This window comes from Pelodiscus sinensis, unplaced genomic scaffold, assembly GCF_049634645.1.
Source record: "Pelodiscus sinensis isolate JC-2024 unplaced genomic scaffold, ASM4963464v1 ctg98, whole genome shotgun sequence".
NCBI classification, from domain to species: domain Eukaryota; kingdom Metazoa; phylum Chordata; order Testudines; family Trionychidae; genus Pelodiscus; species Pelodiscus sinensis.
This window is the reverse complement of record NW_027465895.1, coordinates 1-19062: the sequence shown is the minus strand read 5'-3', so window position 1 is coordinate 19062 and position 19062 is coordinate 1. Positions and strand designations below refer to the sequence as shown.

General features: G+C 71.6%; 1 protein-coding gene across 1 annotated transcript in view; it reads right to left on the bottom strand.

Annotated features, from left to right (window-relative positions):
- SLC12A5 (solute carrier family 12 member 5) overlaps window positions 1-18241 on the bottom strand; it is a 59788-nt gene extending 41547 nt beyond the window's left edge. The window contains exons 1-7 of the mRNA XM_075916196.1: window positions 18006-18241; window positions 16074-16204; window positions 8111-8352; window positions 7815-8026; window positions 5581-5748; window positions 1976-2074; window positions 440-497 (exon numbers count right to left, since the gene is read on the bottom strand). Of these exons, the coding sequence (XP_075772311.1) occupies window positions 440-497; window positions 1976-2074; window positions 5581-5748; window positions 7815-8026; window positions 8111-8352; window positions 16074-16204; window positions 18006-18111 (1016 nt within the window). The 5' untranslated portion in view covers window positions 18112-18241. The remainder of the gene's footprint in view (window positions 1-439; window positions 498-1975; window positions 2075-5580; window positions 5749-7814; window positions 8027-8110; window positions 8353-16073; window positions 16205-18005) is intronic.
- Window positions 18242-19062: the final 821 nt, after the last annotated feature.

Sequence of the window (19062 nt, the reverse complement as noted above, 5' to 3'; positions counted from 1 at the left end):
TGTGTGTGTGTGTGTGTGTGTGTGTGTGTACCTCATCCCGCCCAGCTCTCTCTGCATGGGGGGGGCAGGACTCCCTGGGGCAGGGGGGCAGAGTCTCACACCTGGGGACCAGGGCCAGAGATTCCCCTTGGCTCTGGGAGCCGGACAGTGCGGGAGGCGGAGCCGCCTGGGGGCTCAGGGCCCAGTGGCTGGGGGAAGCCTGCAGGGAGCAGACTAAGGCCAGGACAGGGGGGCTCAGGGGCCTGTGGACCCCCCCCCCAAGAGGACTAAGGCTCTGCCCTGGCTCCTGTGTCCCATGGAGCCTGCGCTGGATCTCGGAGAAGCAAGAAACCTGCCACTCTCCCGGCCGGCGGAGTCGCATCCGGCTGTGGACGGGCTGCGGGGGGGTCCCCGGGTCCCCGTCACCCCCAGTCACCCCCCCGCCCCACACCCCGCTCACTTGTCCCGCAGCACGACCCCCTCGATGCAGGCGCCGAAGAGGATGACGGAGCTGATATCTGCAGTGGTGAAGGAAAGTGCAAGCGGCGGAGCCACTCGGGGCCCGGCCCCTGGAGCCAGGGGCACCTCCCTGCGCGGGACACGGCCCCGCCCCACGCCCACCCTCAGCCCGGGACTAGAGACACGCGAGCGCCCGCTGCCCCCCCGCCCCCGGGACAGGAGAGCGCCCCGCTGCCCCCCCGCCCCCGGGACAGGAGAGCACACCGCCGCCCCCCCGGGACAGGAGAGCGCCCGCCGCCCCCCCGGGACAGGAGAGCGCCCGCCGCCCCCCCGGGACAGGAGAGCACCCGCCGCCCCCCTGGGACAGGAGAGCGCCCGCCACCCCCCCCGGGACAGGAGAGCGCCCGCCGCCCCCCCCGGGACAGGAGAGCGCCCGCCACCCCCCCCGGGACAGGAGAGCACCCGCCGCCCCCCCGGGACAGGAGAGCGCCCGCCGCCCCCCCCGGGACAGGAGAGCGCCCGCCGCCCCCCCCGGGACAGGAGAGCGCCCGCCACCCCCCCCGGGACAGGAGAGCGCCCGCCACCCCCCCCGGGACAGGAGAGCGCCCGCCGCCCCCCCGGGACAGGAGAGCGCCCGCCGCCCCCCCCGGGACAGGAGAGCGCCCGCCGCCCCCCCCGGGACAGGAGAGCGCCCGCCGCCCCCCCGGGACAGGAGAGCGCCCGCCGCCCCCCCGGGACAGGAGAGCGCCCGCCACCCCCCCGGGACAGGAGAGCGCCCGCCGCCCCCCCGGGACAGGAGAGCGCCCGCCGCCCCCCCGGGACAGGAGAGCGCCCGCCGCCCCCCCCGGGACAGGAGAGCGCCCGCCGCCCCCCCCCGGGACAGGAGAGCACCCGCCGCCCCCCCGGGACAGGAGAGCGCCCGCCACCCCCCCCCCCGGGACAGGAGAGCTCCCGCCGCCCCCCCGGGACAGGAGAGCGCCCCCCCCCACGGGACAGGAGAGCGCCCGCCGCCCCCCTGGGACAGGAGAGCGCCCGCCGCCCCCCCGGGACAGGAGAGCGCCCGCCGCCCCCCCGGGACAGGAGAGCGCCCGCCGCCCCCCCGGGACAGGAGAGCGCCCGCCGCCCCCCCGGGACAGGAGAGCGCCCGCCGCCCCCCCGGGACAGGAGAGCGCCCGCCGCCCCCCCGGGACAGGAGAGCACCCGCCGCCCCCCCCGGGACAGGAGAGCGCCCGCCGCCCCCCCCCGGGACAGGAGAGCGCCCGCCGCCCCCCTGGGACAGGAGAGCGCCCGCCGCCCCCCCGGGACAGGAGAGCGCCCCCCCCCCCCGGGACAGGAGAGCGCCCCCCCCCCTGGGACAGGAGAGCGCCCGCCGCCCCCCCGGGACAGGAGAGCGCCCGCCGCCCCCCCGGGACAGGAGAGCGCCCGCCGCCCCCCCGGGACAGGAGAGCGCCCCCCCCCCCCACGGGACAGGAGAGCGCCTGGTACCCAGGACGCGGCTCGAGTGGCAGAGCAGCCCTGGCCGGGCTGGCAAGGATACAGACGGCGGAAGTGGTGGCGATGGCCATGATGGTCCCAGTGGGGATGGATTTCTGGGCATCCCGCAGGTCTCCAGAGCGGTTGGAGCCGGCCATGATCCCTGGGGAGACAAGGAACTCGCCCTGGGACCCGCCACCACAGGGCAAGTGGCCCAGGGGGCTGAGCGGGACCGTCCTCAGGAAGGGGCTGGCAGAGGGGCGGGGGGGCTGGCAGAGGGGCGGGGGCTGGCAGAGGCGTGGGGGGGCTGGCAGAGGGGCGGGGGCTGGCAGAGGCGCGGGGGGGCTGGCACAGGGGCGGGGGCTGGCAGAGGCGTGGGGGGGCTGGCAGAGGCGCGGGGGGGCTGGCAGAGGGGAGCGGGGGGCCTGGCAGAGGGGCGGGGGCTGGCAGAGGCGTGGGGGGGCTGGCAGAGGGGAGCGGGGGGGCTGGCAGAGGCGCGGGGGGGCTGGCAGAGGGGAGCGGGGGGGCTGGCAGAGGGGCGGGGGCTGGCAGAGGCGTGGGGGGGCTGGCAGAGGCGCGGGGGGGCTGGCAGAGGGGAGCGGGGGGGCTGGCAGAGGGGCGGGGGGGCTGGCAGAGGGGCGGGGGCTGGCAGAGGCGTGGGGGGGCTGGCAGAGGGGCGGGGGCTGGCAGAGGCGCGGGGGGGCTGGCACAGGGGCGGGGGCTGGCAGAGGGGAGCGGGGGGGCTGGCAGAGGGGCGGGGGCTGGCAGAGGCGTGGGGGGGCTGGCAGAGGGGCGGGGGCTGGCAGAGGGGAGCGGGGGGGCTGGCAGAGGGGCGGGGGCTGGCAGAGGTGTGGGGGGGCTGGCAGAGGCGCGGGGGGGCTGGCAGAGGGGCGGGGGGCTGGCAGAGGGGAGCGGGGGGGCTGGCAGAGGGGCGGGGGCTGGCAGAGGCGTGGGGGGGCTGGCAGAGGGGAGCGGGGGGGCTGGCAGAGGGGCGGGGGCTGGCAGAGGCGCGGGGGGGCTGGCAGAGGGGCGGGGGCTGGCAGAGGGGAGCGGGGGGGCTGGCAGAGGGGCGGGGGGCTGGCAGAGGCGCGGGGGGGCTGGCAGGGGGCTGCTCAGGGACTGGCAGAGGTGTGGGGGGCTGGCAGAGGGGAGCGGGGGGGCTGGCAGAGGGGCGGGGGGGCTGGCAGAGGCGTGGGGGGGGCTGGCAGAGGCGCGGGGGGGCTGGCAGGGGGCTGCTCAGGGACTGGCAGAGGGGCGGGGGGGCTGGCAGAGGCGTGGGGGGGCTGGCAGAGGGGCGGGGGGGCTGGCAGAGGCGTGGGGGGGGCTGGCAGAGGCGCGGGGGGGCTGGCAGGGGGCTGCTCAGGGACTGGCAGAGGCGTGGGGGGGCTGGCAGAGGCGCGGCGGGGCTGGCAGAGGCGTGGGGGGGCTTGCAGAGGCGCGGGGGGGCTGGCAGGGGGCTGCTCAGGGACTGGCAGAGGCGTGGGGGGGCTGGCAGAGGCGCGGGGGGGCTGGCAGAGGGGGCGGGGGCTGGCAGAGGCGTGCGGGGGGCTGGCAGAGGGGAGCGGGGGGGGCTGGCAGAGGCGCGGGGGGGCTGGCAGAGGGGATCGGGGGGGCTGGCAGAGGGGATCGGGGGGGCTGGCAGAGGGGGCGGGGGCTGGCAGAGGGGATCGGGGGGGCTGGCAGAGGGATCGGGGGGGGCTGGCAGAGGGGCGGGGGCTGGCAGGGGGCTGCTCAGGGACTGGCTATTCCGCTTGGGCGAGGGGCCTGGAGCGTGGCCCATACGGGCCGAGGGAGGCGGCCGGGAGCCGCAGACCAGCGGGGACCCCCCGGCTGTTGCCATAGAAAGGACCCGGGCAGGGGAGGTGATCATGTGACCCGCTCCAGTTTGGGAGGTGCACAGGGAGCCCTGGGGTGCCTGAGGGGAGGTGGGGGATGGGTTAGAACCTCTCCCCTGTGTAAGGGGGGCTGGGGGGGTACAGGGAGCACTGGGGTGTCTGAGGGGAGGTGGGGGAGGGGTTATAACCTCTCCCCGTGTGGGGGTGCAGGGGGGCTCAGGGCGCTGGGGTGTCTGAGGGGAGGGGGGGAGGGGTTATAACCTCTCCCTTGTGTGGGGGTGCAGGGGGGCTCAGGGCGCTGGGGTGTCTGAGGGGAGGGGGGGGAGGGGTTATAACCTCTCCCTTGTGTGGGGGTGCAGGGGGGCTCAGGGCGCTGGGGTGTCTGAGGGGAGGGGGGGAGGGGTTATAACCTCTCCCCGTGTGGGGGCGCAGGGGGGCACAGGGTGCTGGGGGGTGTCTGAGGAGAGGGGGGGGATGGGTTATAACCTCTCCCCGTGTGGGGGCGCAGGGGGGGGCTCAGGGCGCTGGGGGTGTCTGAGGGGAGGGGGGGGGATGGGTTATAACCTCTCCCCTGTGCGAGGTGGGGCTGGGGGGGGCTCAGGGCGCTGGGGTGTCTGAGGGGAGGGGGGAGGGGTTATAACCTCTCCCCGTGTGGGGGCGCAGGGGGTGAGCACAGGGCGCTGGGGGTGCTGAGGGGATTTGCTGGGGAGGCTCCTTGCTGGCCAGGGGGGCAGCGGTCGTGCTCGGTGGGGCTGGGCTGGTGCCACGTAGGGAAGGGCCCCAGGCCGGGCTGCCAGTTGCCCTGATGGGACCCCTCCGCGGGGCAGCCCCCGGTATTTGGGGGGGGGCTGTGCTGGGGCCATGGCGGGGCTGCAGGGCTCCTCCGGGCCTGGGTTATTCAAGGGACGAGTCCATGGAAGAGCCGTGAGGCCGGCAGGGCCGTTCCAGACCACGTGCCGAGTGGGGCTTCCCTGCCACGGGATCCTGCCCACGCCGCAGCCCCGGTGCCCGCACGGCTCGCTCTGCCCTGCGCCGGGGCCATGCCGCTCCCGCCCCCGCCCAGCGCCGTGGGGAGGACGTACGGCCAGCCTGGCCCCCCACCCCCACGCACTCGGCCTCCCCAGCGGGGAGCCGAAGTCCAGGAGGGGCACAGCCAGCCAGACGGGCCAGAGCCCTTCCGCGCACACCCACGGGAGCACACGCACATCCCGCACGCGCGCCGCACGGCCCCCCCAGCACGGCCCCCCAGCATGGCCCCCCCAGCACGGCCCCCCCAGCAATGGCCTCCCAGCACGCCCCCCCAGCACGGCCCCCCCCCAGCACGGCCCCCCCAGCACACCCCCCCAGCACGGCCCCCCCCCCAGCACAGAACCCCCCCAGCACGGCCCCCCCAGCATGGCCCCCCAGCACGCCCCCCCAGCATGGCCACCCCAGCACGGCCCCCCAGCATGGCCCCCCAGCACGGCCCCCCCCCAGCACGCCCCCCCCAGCACGGCCCCCCCAGCATGGCCCCCCAGCACGCCCCCCCCAGCATGGCCCCCCCCAGCACGGCCCCCCCCGCCCCCCCAGCACGGCCCCCCCCAGCACGCCCCCCCAGCACGGCCCCCCCAGCACAGAACCCCCCAGCACAGAACCCCCCAGCACGGCCCCCCCCCAGCACGCCCCCCCAGCACGGCCCCCCCCAGCACAGAACCCCCCAGCACGCCCCCCCAGCACGGCCCCCCACCACAACCCCCCCAGCATGGCCCCCCCCAGCATGGCCCCCCCAGCACGGCCCCCCAGCACGGCCCCCCAGCACGGCCCGCGCACCGCCCCCGCCCCCGCCCAGCCCTACCTGTGACGGAGGGGAAGTAGATGCCCACCAGCAGGGTGAAGTAGGACGTCATGTCGCTGAAGACGTAGGGCTGCTCCATGTCGATGAAGGGCTCTGCCAGGGGCACCGAGGGCATCCCAGCCTTCTCCACAATCACACCCTTGCTCAGGTACGTGCTCCACAGGTTCTCTGCAGGCCGGGCAGCGGCACGACTGAGGGGGCTGCTCCCAGGGCCCCTAAGCGCCCAGCGCCCCCACGCCCGGCCAGGCGCCCGCCCTCAGCGCCCAGCGCCCCACCCCGGCCAGGCGCCCGCCCTCAGCGCCCAGCGCCCCACCCCGGCCAGGCGCCCGCCCTCAGCGCCCAGCGCCCCCACCCCGGCCAGGCGCCCGCCCCTCAGCGCCCAGCGCCCCCCACCCCGGCCAGGCGCCCGCCCTCAGCGCCCAGCGCCCCACCCCGGCCAGGCGCCCGCCCTCAGCGCCCAGCGCCCCACCCCGGCCAGGCGCCCGCCCTCAGCGCCCAGCGCCCCACCCCCCAGCGCCCAGCGCCCCCACCCCGGCCAGGCGCCCGCCCTCAGCGCCCAGCGCCCCCACCCCGGCCAGGCGCCCGCCCTCAGCGCCCAGCGCCCCCACCCCGGCCAGGCGCCCGCCCTCAGCGCCCAGCGCCCCCACCCCGGCCAGGCGCCCGCCCTCAGCGCCCAGCGCCCCCACGCCGGCCAGGCGCCCGCCCTCAGCGCCCAGCGCCCCCACCCCGGCCAGGCGCCCGCCCCTAAGCGCCCACCGCCCCCCACCCCAGCCAGGCGCCCGCCCCTAAGCGCCCAGCGCCCCCACGCCCGGCCAGGCGCCCGCCCTCAGCGCCCAGCGCCCCCACCCCGGCCAGGCGCCCGCCCCTAAGCGCCCAGCGCCCCCACGCCCGGCCAGGCGCCCGCCCCTCAGCGCCCAGCGCCCCCACGCCCGGCCAGGCGCCCGCCCCTCAGCGCCCAGCGCCCCCACCCCGGCCAGGCGCCCGCCCCTAAGCGCCCAGCGCCCCCACCCCGGCCAGGCGCCCGCCCCTAAGCGCCCAGCGCCCCCACCCCGGCCAGGCGCCCGCCCCTAAGCGCCCAGCGCCCCCACCCCGGCCAGGCGCCCGCCCCTCAGCGCCCAGCGCCCCCACCCCGGCCAGGCGCCCGCCCCTAAGCGCCCAGCGCCCCCACGCCCGGCCAGGCGCCCGCCCCTAAGCGCCCAGCGCCCCCACGCCCGGCCAGGCGCCCGCCCCTCAGCGCCCAGCGCCCCCACGCCCGGCCAGGCGCCCGCCCCCTCAGCGCCCAGCGCCCCCACGCCCGGCCAGGCGCCCGCCCCTCAGCGCCCAGCGCCCCCACGCCCGGCCAGGCGCCCGCCCCTCAGCGCCCAGCGCCCCCACGCCCGGCCAGGCGCCCGCCCCTCAGCGCCCAGCGCCCCCACCCCGGCCAGGCGCCCGCCCTCAGCGCCCAGCGCCCCCACGCCCCGGCCAGGCGCCCGCCCTCAGCACCCAGCGCCCCCACCCCGGCCAGGCGCCTGCCCCTCAGCGCCCAGCGCCCCCACCCCGGCCAGGCGCCTGCCCCTCAGCGCCCAGCGCCCCCACGCCCGGCCAGGCGCCCGCCCCTCAGTGCCCAGCGCCCCATGCCCAGCAACCGACCGGGCACCCGCCCCTCAGCGCCCAACACCGACCAGGCGCCCACCCCTCAGTGCCCAGCACCGACCCGGGCACCCGCCCCTCAGTGCCCAGCACCGACCAGGCGCCCGCCCCTCAGTGCCCAGCTCCGACCAGGCGCCCACCCCTCAGTGCCCAGCACCGACCAGGCACCCGCCCCCTCAGCACCCAGTGCCCGCCCCTCAGCACCCAGCGCCCCATGCCCAGCACTGACCAGGCGCCCGCCCCTCAGCGCCCAGCACCGGCCCTCAGCCCTGGGATCCAGGGTGCCCCAGCAGCCAGCTCTCTGACAAGGGGCCCCAAGAGTCACACGGCTCCACCCTCCATTGTCACCCTCTGGTGCGGCAGCACCCAGCCATCCCCGAGCCGCCTGGGCCCAAGGTGCCGTGCAGGCCCCAGGCCGGCCCCTACGCTGCAGGGCTGTATGGGCACCGCCCCGGAGGGTCCCTGCTGAGGGGCAGGCAAGGACACCCAATTCTGAGCACCCGCAGAGGCTGAGCCTGCCCGAGCCCCCCGGGGGTCTCCTGGCCCCTCCTGCTGCCCGCCGGCCCTCTCCCCCAGCCACAGGCCGCGCTGCGAGGAGCCGGTACCTCTGATGAGCCCGCTGGCGGCGCCCGGGATGCCCTGGATCTCGCTGACGTTGTTGCGGACGAAGTACTCGTCGCAGGTGGCGTTGAGGAAGCGGGAGGTGCAGAACAGCTCCCACAGCTTGGAGCCCACCGTCTCGTTGCCCTCCAGCACCAGCTTGGCACAGACGTCGAAGCCGCGGCGCACCAGCGTGCGGTTCCCCAGCAGACAGATCCTGAGGGAGAGGAGCGAGGCAGGACTGCACCAGGGCCCGGACAGCCTGGCCCGGCCCTGCCATCCCGCGGGGGGTGCTACTCACGGGAAGCTGGGGGGGTCGATGGCGGACTTGATGACCCCGGCGTAGATGGCCAGGATGGAGAGGATGACGCAGCCCAGGAACACCAGGGCAAACTTGTTGACGTACTTGACGCCGACGAAGACCACGGTGGCCATGCAGGTCAGCACGCAGGTGCCGTAGACGCGCATGTTGTTGAGCATGGCCGCAGCCTCCTCGCTGGCCTCCTCCGCCTTGAAGATGGCCATGGCAGGGAAGATGTAGGCCTGGGAGAGTCACAGCCAGGCTCAGCGCCGGCCGAGGGCGGGGTCCCTAAGCCAGGCTGGACGCCCATTCGCCCGTGGCATAGCGGGGGGCTCTCCACTCTGCTGGGCAGCCCCTGGGGGTCCTGGCCTGTGCCCAGCCCATGGCTACGGGGGGCGGGAGTGCCCGGGGCTGAGAGGGGGCAACCATGAAGAGAAGAGACGGAGCCGAGTGCTGGGTTCAGGGGCCTGGGGACCCCCCCAAGGGTCTGGGGCTGCCTGGCCCTCACAGACGGGGTACAGGGCCGGGGGTCCCCAACGCGCCCTCACAACCCCACCTTCCCGCGGGGAGCCATTCCCGGGACAGGAATTCCCTCTCCTGGCAGCCTCCCCCCAGGGCCTGCACTGAACCCAGGCCGGCCGGTCCCTCAGCGTCTGCCAGGAGGGGTCTGCCTGCACCTCGGCCTGGAACCCGCAGCTGGAGAGGGGACAGGGACCTGCTGTGGCGTGGGGGGGCTGTCTGCTCCGTGACCTGGGCCCCCCTGCGCTGGGATGGGGGTTTCCCACTGACTCTCCCAAATGTGGATTCACCAGACACCCCAGCTCAGCCGCCCAGGGAGAGACAAAGGGAGGGGGGCGGAGACCAGCACCTGGCTGGGGGGCAGGGCCTGGGGGGGGCAGTGGCTGTCTGGGAAGCATGGGGAGAAGAGGCTAAGCTGGGGCCTAGGGGCGATGGGCCCCCCACCCTGGGGTCTGAGGCTGCCTGACCCTGGCGCCTGTAGCCACACCCGTCTGTTCTGGGCCGTGTCCTGGAGGAGCAATAACCCCCCAGTTCTACCACTGGCCGAGTCTGTTCTTGCTGCTCCGGGGCTGCAGGGTTTGGGGGACCCGACACGCCGTCACACCTGTTCCCCACCACTGCCTCGGTCCAGAGTCCCAGCCCTGCTGGGCCCCGTGTCTGCTGGCTCAGGACCCTGCGCCCCCTTCAGGGTCCTTCTCCCGGGTCAGGGCCGTGAGCCCCTCGCTGGCTCTGGCTACGGGTGGTGACCAGGGCACCGTGGGAGCCTTCTGGCCACTACTCTAGGTCACCCCCATCAGCACCTCCGTAGGCAAGTGCTGGTGACCCCCACTTCCCTGGGCCCCCCTTAGCCCCCCATTTCAGATGCATCCTGCTCCTCCTCCATCCCCACTAAATTAACCCGGGGGTGTCTCAGGTCCTGGTGCTTGGGGCACGGAGCCCTCTTGCGATCCCTTTGCCCACGGCGATAGCAGCTCAAGTCCCACCGGTCCCCTCCGGCCAGCTCTGCCTGGGCCCTGGCTGGCCCTCTGGGGGCGGATGGCTGGCCCGTCTCCTGGGCTCGTCCCATAGGTGACTCTCTCCGTCGCTCAGCCGAGAGCCGGTCTCTGCGCGATTCCCTCTCTCTCCGGGATTCCCGTTCACACCCGAACCGGCTCTCCGTGAGCTTGTCCGCCAGCTCCCCCGAGCCATGGGGTCCTCTGGCCTCCAGTCCTGGGGCCACAGCCTCAGGTCGGGCGGGCACGCCCCATAGAACTGCTCCAGGACTGTCACATTATGGAATTGGAGGGAAGCAGCCAGATCACTGCTGCACCCCTAGGTGGGGGTGTTGGCCCCAGAAATTGGTATAAAAGGGAGCCATGTGGGGTATTGAATGGGAGCTTGTTGTTTGCTGATCCTGTGTACGCTATTTGTGTGAGTGTATAATGTCTGTGTGTGTAGGTAGGAATCTGTAATCTGTGTGGAAGCTGAATATTTCTGTGAATGTGGTTAAGCATGGCTATGGACAGGCTGAGTAGCAAAGCCCTGTGGGACAATGGCTCTCAATAGGCTATGGACACACCCAAAGAATGGGATTTGTCACCTGAGGGCAGCCAGCAGGGAACATAGAGATTGGCCTCTGACCAGGTGACCGGCTGAGACCAGAAGAGGCCAGGAAGAGGGTATAAAGAGGCCATGTGGTCGATGCCATTTTGTTCTCAGCTCAGCACTTCATCCCAGAGGCAGCACTGCAGGGATTGAAGAGCCCGGAAGACCTGTGAACCCATCCTGATCGCAGGATGTGCAATAAGAACTTTTAAACCAGCAGCTGCAACATCTCTGCTAGAGCCTGCATCGAGAACTGGGAGATTCGGTGCATGTAACGTACTGTACTTTAATAACCTTACTCTCAGGCTTTTCTTTCTGGTGTTAATAAACCTGTAGTTGTTAGATGCTAAAGGATTGGCCCAGCGTGATTTGTGGGTAAGATCCAGAGGGTAAATTGACCAGGGATCTGTGGCTGGTTTCCTGGAACCGGACAGAACTCATTTGGGGTAGGTGGGATTGGGTGCTAGGGCCCCCCACCTGTGTATAGGCCCGGGGCCATCTGGGGCACGGTTATTGCTGGGGTGTCAGAGGGGTTTTGCTCGTGAGGCTTCAGGCAGGCAGCTGAAGCGCTCTGTGGGACTGGTTTGTGGCCTGGTTGGAGAGGTCACCAGTCTGGGGGCTGTAAGGAGCCCCGGATTTGAGCAATTCGCCCTGAGCGGACGCCCTCAGCTGTGCCCAGACACGGCCCGGTCCGTCACAAGGACCTTCAGCTTAAGCAGGTCCTGTGCGGTCTGGGCCCCACCCCGAGCACCCACTTGCGGCAGGACTGCACCGGGGTGGGGTAGGTCTCCCCTGCCCCCTTCAGCGTCTCCTGGAACTTCCTCCTGTACGTCTCAGGGGTCAGCCCCAACTGGTGCAGCAGGGCCTGTTTGACCCGGTCGTAGTCCCCCGGCTGCAGCTTCTCCAGCTGGTTGAGCCCCCTGTGGCCTCCTGACCCATAGGGAGGAGTCTGTTCATGCTGCTACGGGTGTGAGCTGCCAGAGCCAGTCGGCTGGGGGGACCTGGTGCCGCTCGCAGGCCTGCTCAGAGGAGCTAAGAAAACTATCTGTGTCCCCTGCCTGCATCCTTACACTGGGACAGAGGAGCTTCTCCAAGAGTCTGACAGTCCCAGACCCCTGGGCCCCTCCCCTCTCACCACAGCCGGGACCCCTCAGCTTCTCGGCTCTGCCATGGCCGGCTCATGTTGCTGCTGTCTCAGTCCTGGCACTCCTCCCTACGGTCCTCGCTCTCCTTCTCTCAGTCCTGGCACTCCTCCCTACGGTCCTCGCTCTCCTTCTCTCAGTCCTGCACTCCTCCCTACGGTCCTCGCTCTCCTTCTCTCAGTCCTGGCACTCCTCCCTACGGTCCTCACTCTCCTTCTCTCAGTCCTGGCACTCCTCCCTACGGTCCTCACTCTCCTTCTCTCAGTCCTGGCACTCCTCCCTACGGTCCTCACTCTCCTTCTCTCAGTCCTGGCACTCCTCCCTACGGTCCTCACTCTCCTTCTCTCAGTCCTAGCACTCCTCCCTACGGTCCTCACTCTCCTTCTCTCAGTCCTGGCACTCCTCCCTACGGTCCTCACTCTCCTTCTCTCAGTCCTAGCACTCCTCCCTACGGTCCTCACTCTCCTTCTCTCAGTCCTAGCACTCCTCCCTACGGTCCTCACTCTCCTTCTCTCAGTCCTGGCACTCCTCCCTACGGTCCTCACTCTCCTTCTCTCAGTCCTGGCACTCCTCCCTACGGTCCTCACACTCCTTCTCTCAGTCCTAGCACTCCTCCCTACGGTCCTCACTCTCCTTCTCTCAGTCCTAGCACTCCTCCCTACGGTCCTCACTCTCCTTCTCTCAGTCCTAGCACTCCTCCCTACGGTCCTCACTCTCCTTCTCTCAGTCCTGGCACTCCTCCCTACGGTCCTCACTCTCCTTCTCTCAGTCCTAGCACTCCTCCCTACGGTCCTCACTCTCCTTCTCTCAGTCCTGGCACTCCTCCCTACGGTCCTCAGTCTCCTTCTCTCAGTCCTGGCACTCCTCCCTACGGTCCTCACTCTCCTTCTCTCAGTCCTGGCACTCCTCCCTACGGTCCTCAGTCTCCTTCTCTCAGTCCTGGCACTCCTCCCTACGGTCCTCAGTCTCCTTCTCTCAGTCCTGGCACTCCTCCCTACGGTCCTCACTCTCCTTCTCTCAGTCCTGGCACTCCTCCCTACGGTCCTCAGTCTCCTTCTCCCAGTCCTGGCACTCCTCCCTACGGTCCTCGCTCTCCTTCTCTCAGTCCTGGCACTCCTCCCTACGGTCCTCACTCTCCTTCTCTCAGTCCTGGCACTCCTCCCTACGGTCCTCACTCTCCTTCTCCCAGTCCTGGCACTCCTCCCAACGGTCCTCACTCTCCTTCTCCCAGTCCTGGCACTCCTCCCTACGGTCCTCACTCTCCTTCTCCCAGTCCTGGCACTCCTCCCTACGGTCCTCACTCTCCTTCTCTCAGTCCTGGCACTCCTCCCTACGGTCCTCACTCTCCTTCTCTCAGTCCTGGCACTCCTCCCTACGGTCCTCACTCTCCTTCTCTCAGTCCTGGCACTCCTCCCTACGGTCCTCACTCTCCTTCTCCCAGTCCTGGCACTCCTCCCTACGGTCCTCACTCTCCTTCTCTCAGTCCTGGCACTCCTCCCTACGGTCCTCACTCTCCTTCTCTCAGTCCTGGCACTCCTCCCTACGGTCCTCACTCTCCTTCTCCCAGTCCTGGCACTCCTCCCTACGGTCCTCGCTCTCCTTCTCTCAGTCCTGGCACTCCTCCCTACGGTCCTCGCTCTCCTCTCAGTCCTGGCACTCCTCCCTACGGTCCTCACTCTCCTTCTCCCAGTCCTGGCACTCCTCCCAACGGTCCTCACTCTCCTTCTCCCAGTCCTGGCACTCCTCCCTACGGTCCTCACTCTCCTTCTCTCAGTCCTGGCACTCCTCCCTACGGTCCTCGCTCTCCTTCTCTCAGTCCTGGCACTCCTCCCTACGGTCCTCGCTCTCCTTCTCTCAGTCCTGGCACTCCTCCCTACGGTCCTCGCTCTCCTTCTCTCAGTCCTGGCACTCCTCCCTACGGTCCTCGCTCTCCTTCTCTCAGTCCTGGCACTCCTCCCTACGGTCCTCGCTCTCCTTCTCTCAGTCCTGGCACTCCTCCCTACGGTCCTCGCTCTCCTTCTCTCAGTCCTGGCACTCCTCCCTACGGTCCTCGCTCTCCTTCTCTCAGTCCTGGCACTCCTCCCTACGGTCCTCAGTCTCCTTCTCTCAGTCCTGGCACTCCTCCCTACGGTCCTCACACTCCTTCTCTCAGTCCTGGCACTCCTCCCTACGGTCCTCGCTCTCCTTCTCTCAGTCCTGGCACTCCTCCCTACGGTCCTCGCTCTCCTTCTCTCAGTCCTGGCACTCCTCCCTACGGTCCTCGCTCTCCTTCTCTCAGTCCTGGCACTCCTCCCTACGGTCCTCACTCTCCTTCTCCCAGTCCTGGCACTCCTCCCTACGGTCCTCACTCTCCTTCTCTCAGTCCTGGCACTCCTCCCTACGGTCCTCACTCTCCTTCTCTCAGTCCTGGCACTCCTCCCTACGGTCCTCGCTCTCCTTCTCTCAGTCCTGGCACTCCTCCCTACGGTCCTCACTCTCCTTCTCTCAGTCCTGGCACTCCTCCCTACGGTCCTCACTCTCCTTCTCTCAGTCCTGGCACTCCTCCTACGGTCCTCACTCTCCTTCTCTCAGTCCTGGCACTCCTCCCTACGGTCCTCACTCTCCTTCTCTCAGTCCTGGCACTCCTCCCTACAGTCGTCACTCTCCTTCTCTCAGTCCTGGCACTCCTCCCTACAGTCCTCACTCTCCTTCTCTCAGTCCTGGCACTCCTCCCTACAGTCCTCACTCTCCTTCTCTCAGTCCTGGCACTCCTCCCTACGGTCCTCACTCTCCTTCTCTCAGTCCTGGCACTCCTCCCTACGGTCCTCACTCTCCTTCTCTCAGTCCTGGCACTCCTCCCTACGGTCCTCACTCTCCTTCTCTCAGTCCTGGCACTCCTCCCTACGGTCCTCACTCTCCTTCTCCCAGTCCTGGCACTCCTCCCTACAGTCCTCACTCTCCTTCTCTCAGTCCTGGCACTCCTCCCTACGGTCCTCGCTCTCCTTCTCTCAGTCCTGGCACTCCTCCCTACGGTCCTCAGTCTCCTTCTCTCAGTCCTGGCACTCCTCCCTACGGTCCTCACACTCCTTCTCTCAGTCCTGGCACTCCTCCCTACGGTCCTCGCTCTCCTTCTCTCAGTCCTGGCACTCCTCCCTACGGTCCTCGCTCTCCTTCTCTCAGTCCTGGCACTCCTCCCTACGGTCCTCGCTCTCCTTCTCTCAGGGTATGTCTACACTACCCCCCTAGTTCGAACTAGGGGGGTAATGTATGCATACCGAACTTGCTAATGAAGCCCGGGATTTGAATTTCCCGGGCTTCATTAGCATAAAGCCGGCTCCGCCATTTTTAAAAGCCGGCTAGTGCGAACCCCGTGCCGCGCGGCTACACGCGGCACGGACTAGATAGTTCGGATTAGGCTTCTAATCCAAACTATCTGTACACCACGCGGCACGGGGTTCACACTAGCCGGCTTTTAAAAATGGCGGCGCCGGCTTTATGCTAATGAAGCCCGGGAAATTCAAATCCCGGGCTTCATTTGCAAGTGCGGTATGCCTACATTACCCTCCTAGTTGGAACTAGCGGGGTAGTGTAGACAGACCCTTTCTCATGTGCCTCCAATTCCTTTAGCCTCAGCTCAATTTTCAGCCATCACAGCTCTGCTGGGGGGACCCGGCCCGAGACGAGGTGCTGCTGGCAGAGTGTGGCCTGATGGGCTCCGCGTCTGTCTGGCAGACCCCGGACTTCCCTCCTTCCTGAGAGTCTGAGACACTCCCGGGGGGGGTCTGGCTGCTCCCCGCTGGGACAGGATCCAGGCCCCTGGACGGGTCATTCTCTTCCAGCCGGGCAGTCCTGGGCCTTGGTTGCTTTCCCCACAGACAGGCCCCTCCCTCTGCACAGCCCCACCAGGTCTGCCCTCAGGAGTCGGGTGTCGTCCATCTTCCTGCCGTTCCCCACATTCACCAGGCTCACCGGTCAATGCTGCAGCGCCCCACAACACCCAGGAATCGCTTCCCTCTGCTCTTGCAAGCCCCTTCCTTCTCCTGCGCCCCGTCACTCGCTGCTGGGAGCTCCATCCACGGGGTGCAGCGCATCCCACCGCTGCCACCACTGGGACAGCCCATCGGGGAGCCCCTGACCCTGCGCCCTCATCCGCAGCCAGATGTGACTGCGCCGGCCAGTAGGCTAGAAAGGGTTTAGTACGTCTCCGAGACACGGCCCAGCGCAGGTCAGTGTTGATGTAGGAGCCAGGGCAGAGCCTTAGTCCTCTTGGGGGGTCACAGGCCCCTGAACCCCACGCTCCGGGACTTAGTCTGCTGTCTCCATGCTTCCCCCAGCCACTGGGCCCTGAGCCCCCAGGCGGCTCCGCCTCCTGCACTGTCCGGCTCCCAGAGTCAAGGGGAATCTCTGTCCCTGGTCCCCAGGTGTGAGACTCTGCCCCCCTGCCCCAGGGAGTCCTGCCCCCCCCTTACCCCCCGCAGAGAGAACTTCAAAGTGGGGGGGGGGGATGAGGTACACACACACTCACACTCACTACTGCAGTGACTGGAACAGCCCCCCCCACGTCACACCCTCCGCCCCACGTCATGGTGCGCGCTGCGGGTCTGCGAGCCCCATGCACGCGTCAGCCGTCTGCCCCCCCCCCGTGCCCCAGGCCAGTGCTGCGGGGGAGGGGCAGATGCGCCGGAGCGTGGGGCTGCAGCGCCAGGCCCTGGGGAACAGCCGCCCCGAGCCGCGCTCACCAGCAGGATCTCGATGGTGCCCAGGATGTACATGGCTCCGGCGAAGGTGGTGCCCAGGTAGAAGCAGAGCCCCACGGCGCCGCCGAACTCCGGCCCCAGGGAGCGGGAGATCATGTAGTAGGAGCCGCCCGCTGGCAAGGAGGAAAGGGGGTGGGACCCACCGCAGGGCCTGGCACGGGCCGCCTCTCTCAGCCCCACGCCCCGACCCCCTGCCACCTTCCCTGGCTCAGCCCCACGCCCTGACCCCCTGCCGCCCTCCCCGGCTCAGCCCCACGCCCCGACCCCCAGCCGCCCTCCCCGGCTCAGCCCCACGCCCCGACCCCCAGCCGCCCTCCCCGGCTGAGCCCCACGCCCCAACCCCCTGCCGCCCTCCCCGGCTCAGCCCCACGCCCCGACCACCAGCCGCCCTCCCCGGCTGAGCCCCACGCCCCGACCCCCTGCCGCCCTCCCCGGCTCAGCCCCACGCCCCGACCCCCTGCCGCCCTCCCCGGCTCAGCCCCACAACCCGACCCCCTGCCGCCCTCCCCGGCTCAGCCCCACGCCCCGACCCCCTGCCGCCCTCCCCGGCTCAGCCCCACAACCCGACCCCCAGCCGCCCTCCCCGGCTGAGCCCCACGCCCTGACCCCCAGCCGCCCTCCCCGGCTGAGCCCCACAACCCGACCCCCAGCCGCCCTCCCCGGCTCAGCCCCACGCCCTGACCCCCTGCTGCCCTCCCCGGCTGAGCCCCACAACCCGACCCCCAGCCGCCCTCCCCGGCTCAGCCCCACGCCCTGACCCCCTGCCACCCTCCCCGGCTCAGCCCCACGCCCCGACCCCCTGCCACCTTCCCTGGCTCAGCCCCACGCCCTGACCCCCTGCCGCCCTCCCCGGCTCAGCCCCACAACCCGACCCCCAGCTGCCCTCCCCGGCTCAGGCCTATGCCTCGACCCCCAGCCGCCCTCCTTGGCTCAGCCCCACGCCCCGACCCCCAGCCGCCCTCCCCGGCTCAGCCCCACAACCCGACCCCCAGCCGCCCTCCCCGGCTCAGCCCCACGCCCCGACCCCCTGCCGCCCTCCCTGGCTCAGGCCTATGCCTCGACCCCCCTGAGCCCCACGCCCCGACCCCTAGCCGCCCTCCCCGGCTCAGCCCCACGCCCCGACCCCCAGCGCAGGGGGCGCTGCGGGCGGGGGGACAGGGGGCGCTGCGGGCGGGGGGACGGGGCAGGGGGCGCTGCGGGCGGGGGGGGACGGGGCAGGGGGCGCTGCGGGTGGGGGGGGACGGGACAGGGGGCACTGTGGGCGGGGGGGACAGGGGGCGCTGCGGGTGGGGGGACGGGGCAGGGGGCGCTGCGGGCGGGGGGACGGGGCAGGGGGCGCTGCGGGCGGGGGGGCAGGGGGCGCTGCGGGCAGGGGGGACGGGGCAGGGGGCGCTGCGGGTGGGGGGGCAGGGGGCGCTGCGGGCGGGGGGGCAGGGGGCGCTGCGGGCAGGGGGGACGGGGCAGGGGGCGCTGCGGGCGGGGGGACGGGGCAGGGGGCGCTGCGGGCGGGGGGACGGGGCAGGGGGCACTGCGGGCGGGGGGACGGGGCAGGGGGCGCTGCGGGCAGGGGGGACGGGGCAGGGGGCGCTGCGGGCGGGGGGACGGGGCAGGGGCGCTGTGGGCGGGGGGGCAGGGGCGCTGCGGGCGGGGGGGGGACGGGGCAGGGGGCGCTGCGGGTGGGGGGATGGGGCAGGGGGCGCTGCGGGCGGGGGGGGGACGGGGCAGGGGGCGCTGTGGGCGGGGGGGCAGGGGGCGCTGCGGGCGGGGGGGGGACAGGGCAGGGGGCGCTGCGGGTGGGGGGATGGGGCAGGGGGCGCTGCGGGCGGGGGGGGGACGGGGCAGGGGGCGCTGCGGGCGGGGGAGCAGGGGGCCCTGCGGGCGGGGGGGCACAGCCCCACCCCAGTGTGTCCCTACCTGGCACGACGCCGTTGGTGGCGATGGCACTCATGGAAATGGCTGTCAGCATGGTCTGCGCAGAAGAGAAGCGGGTTAGCGGCTGAGGAGAGCGGATTGTGATCATGATTCCTACTGTCCTGCGCTGCTCTGTGGTAACGTGTATGTGGGGCTGTGCCTCAGTTTCCCCGGGTACTGCACTGCTCTCCAGATGGGGAATTCTGGGTGTCTCACTGGGGCAGACTGCCCAGCCCAGCCCATACACTATGGCCCAGGCTCTTCTGTAACCTGAGCCTGGGGGCGGGGGGGGGGGGGCGCAGCCAGGTTACTTCTTTTGCCAGGGAAGCAGGACAAAGGAGGGGGCGGGGCTGGGACCAGGTTGCTGGGGGGGGGAAGGGGAACCTCGGCTGCCTTAGCTCACAGGGAGGGGACACAGGTCCCAGGGCTGCTCCCCCCTCGCCCGGCGGTGCCAGGGCTGCTCCCCCCTCGCCCGGCGGTGCCAGGGCTGCTCCCCTCTCGCCCGGCGGTGCCAGGGCTGCTCCCCTCTCGCCCGGCGGTCCCAGGGCTGCTCCCCCCTCGCCCGGCGGTGCCAGGGCTGCTCCCCCCTCGCCCGGTGGTGCCAGGGCTGCTCCCCTCTTGCCTGGCGGTGCCAGGGCTGCGCCCCCGTCACCCGGCGGTGCCAGGGCTGCTCCCCCCTCGCCCGGCGGTGCCAGGGCTGCTCCCCTCTCGCCCGGCGGTGCCAGGGCTGCTCCCCTCTCGCCTGGCGGTGCCAGGGCTGCTCCCCCCTCGCCCGGCGGTGCCAGGGCTGCTCCCCTCTCGCCCGGCGGTGCCAGGGCTGCTCCCCCCTCGCCCGGCGGTGCCAGGGCTGCTCCCCTCTCGCCTGGCGGTGCCAGGGCTGCGCCCCCCTCACCCGGCGGTGCCAGGGCTGCTCCCCCCTCGCCCGGCGGTGCCAGGGCTGCTCCCCTCTCGCCTGGCGGTGCCAGGGCTGCGCCCCCGTCACCCGGCGGGCGGGCGGGGGGCAGGGGGAGGGGGCGGGGTTGGGGGGCGGGGGGGCAGGTGGGGGCGGGCGGGGGGCAGG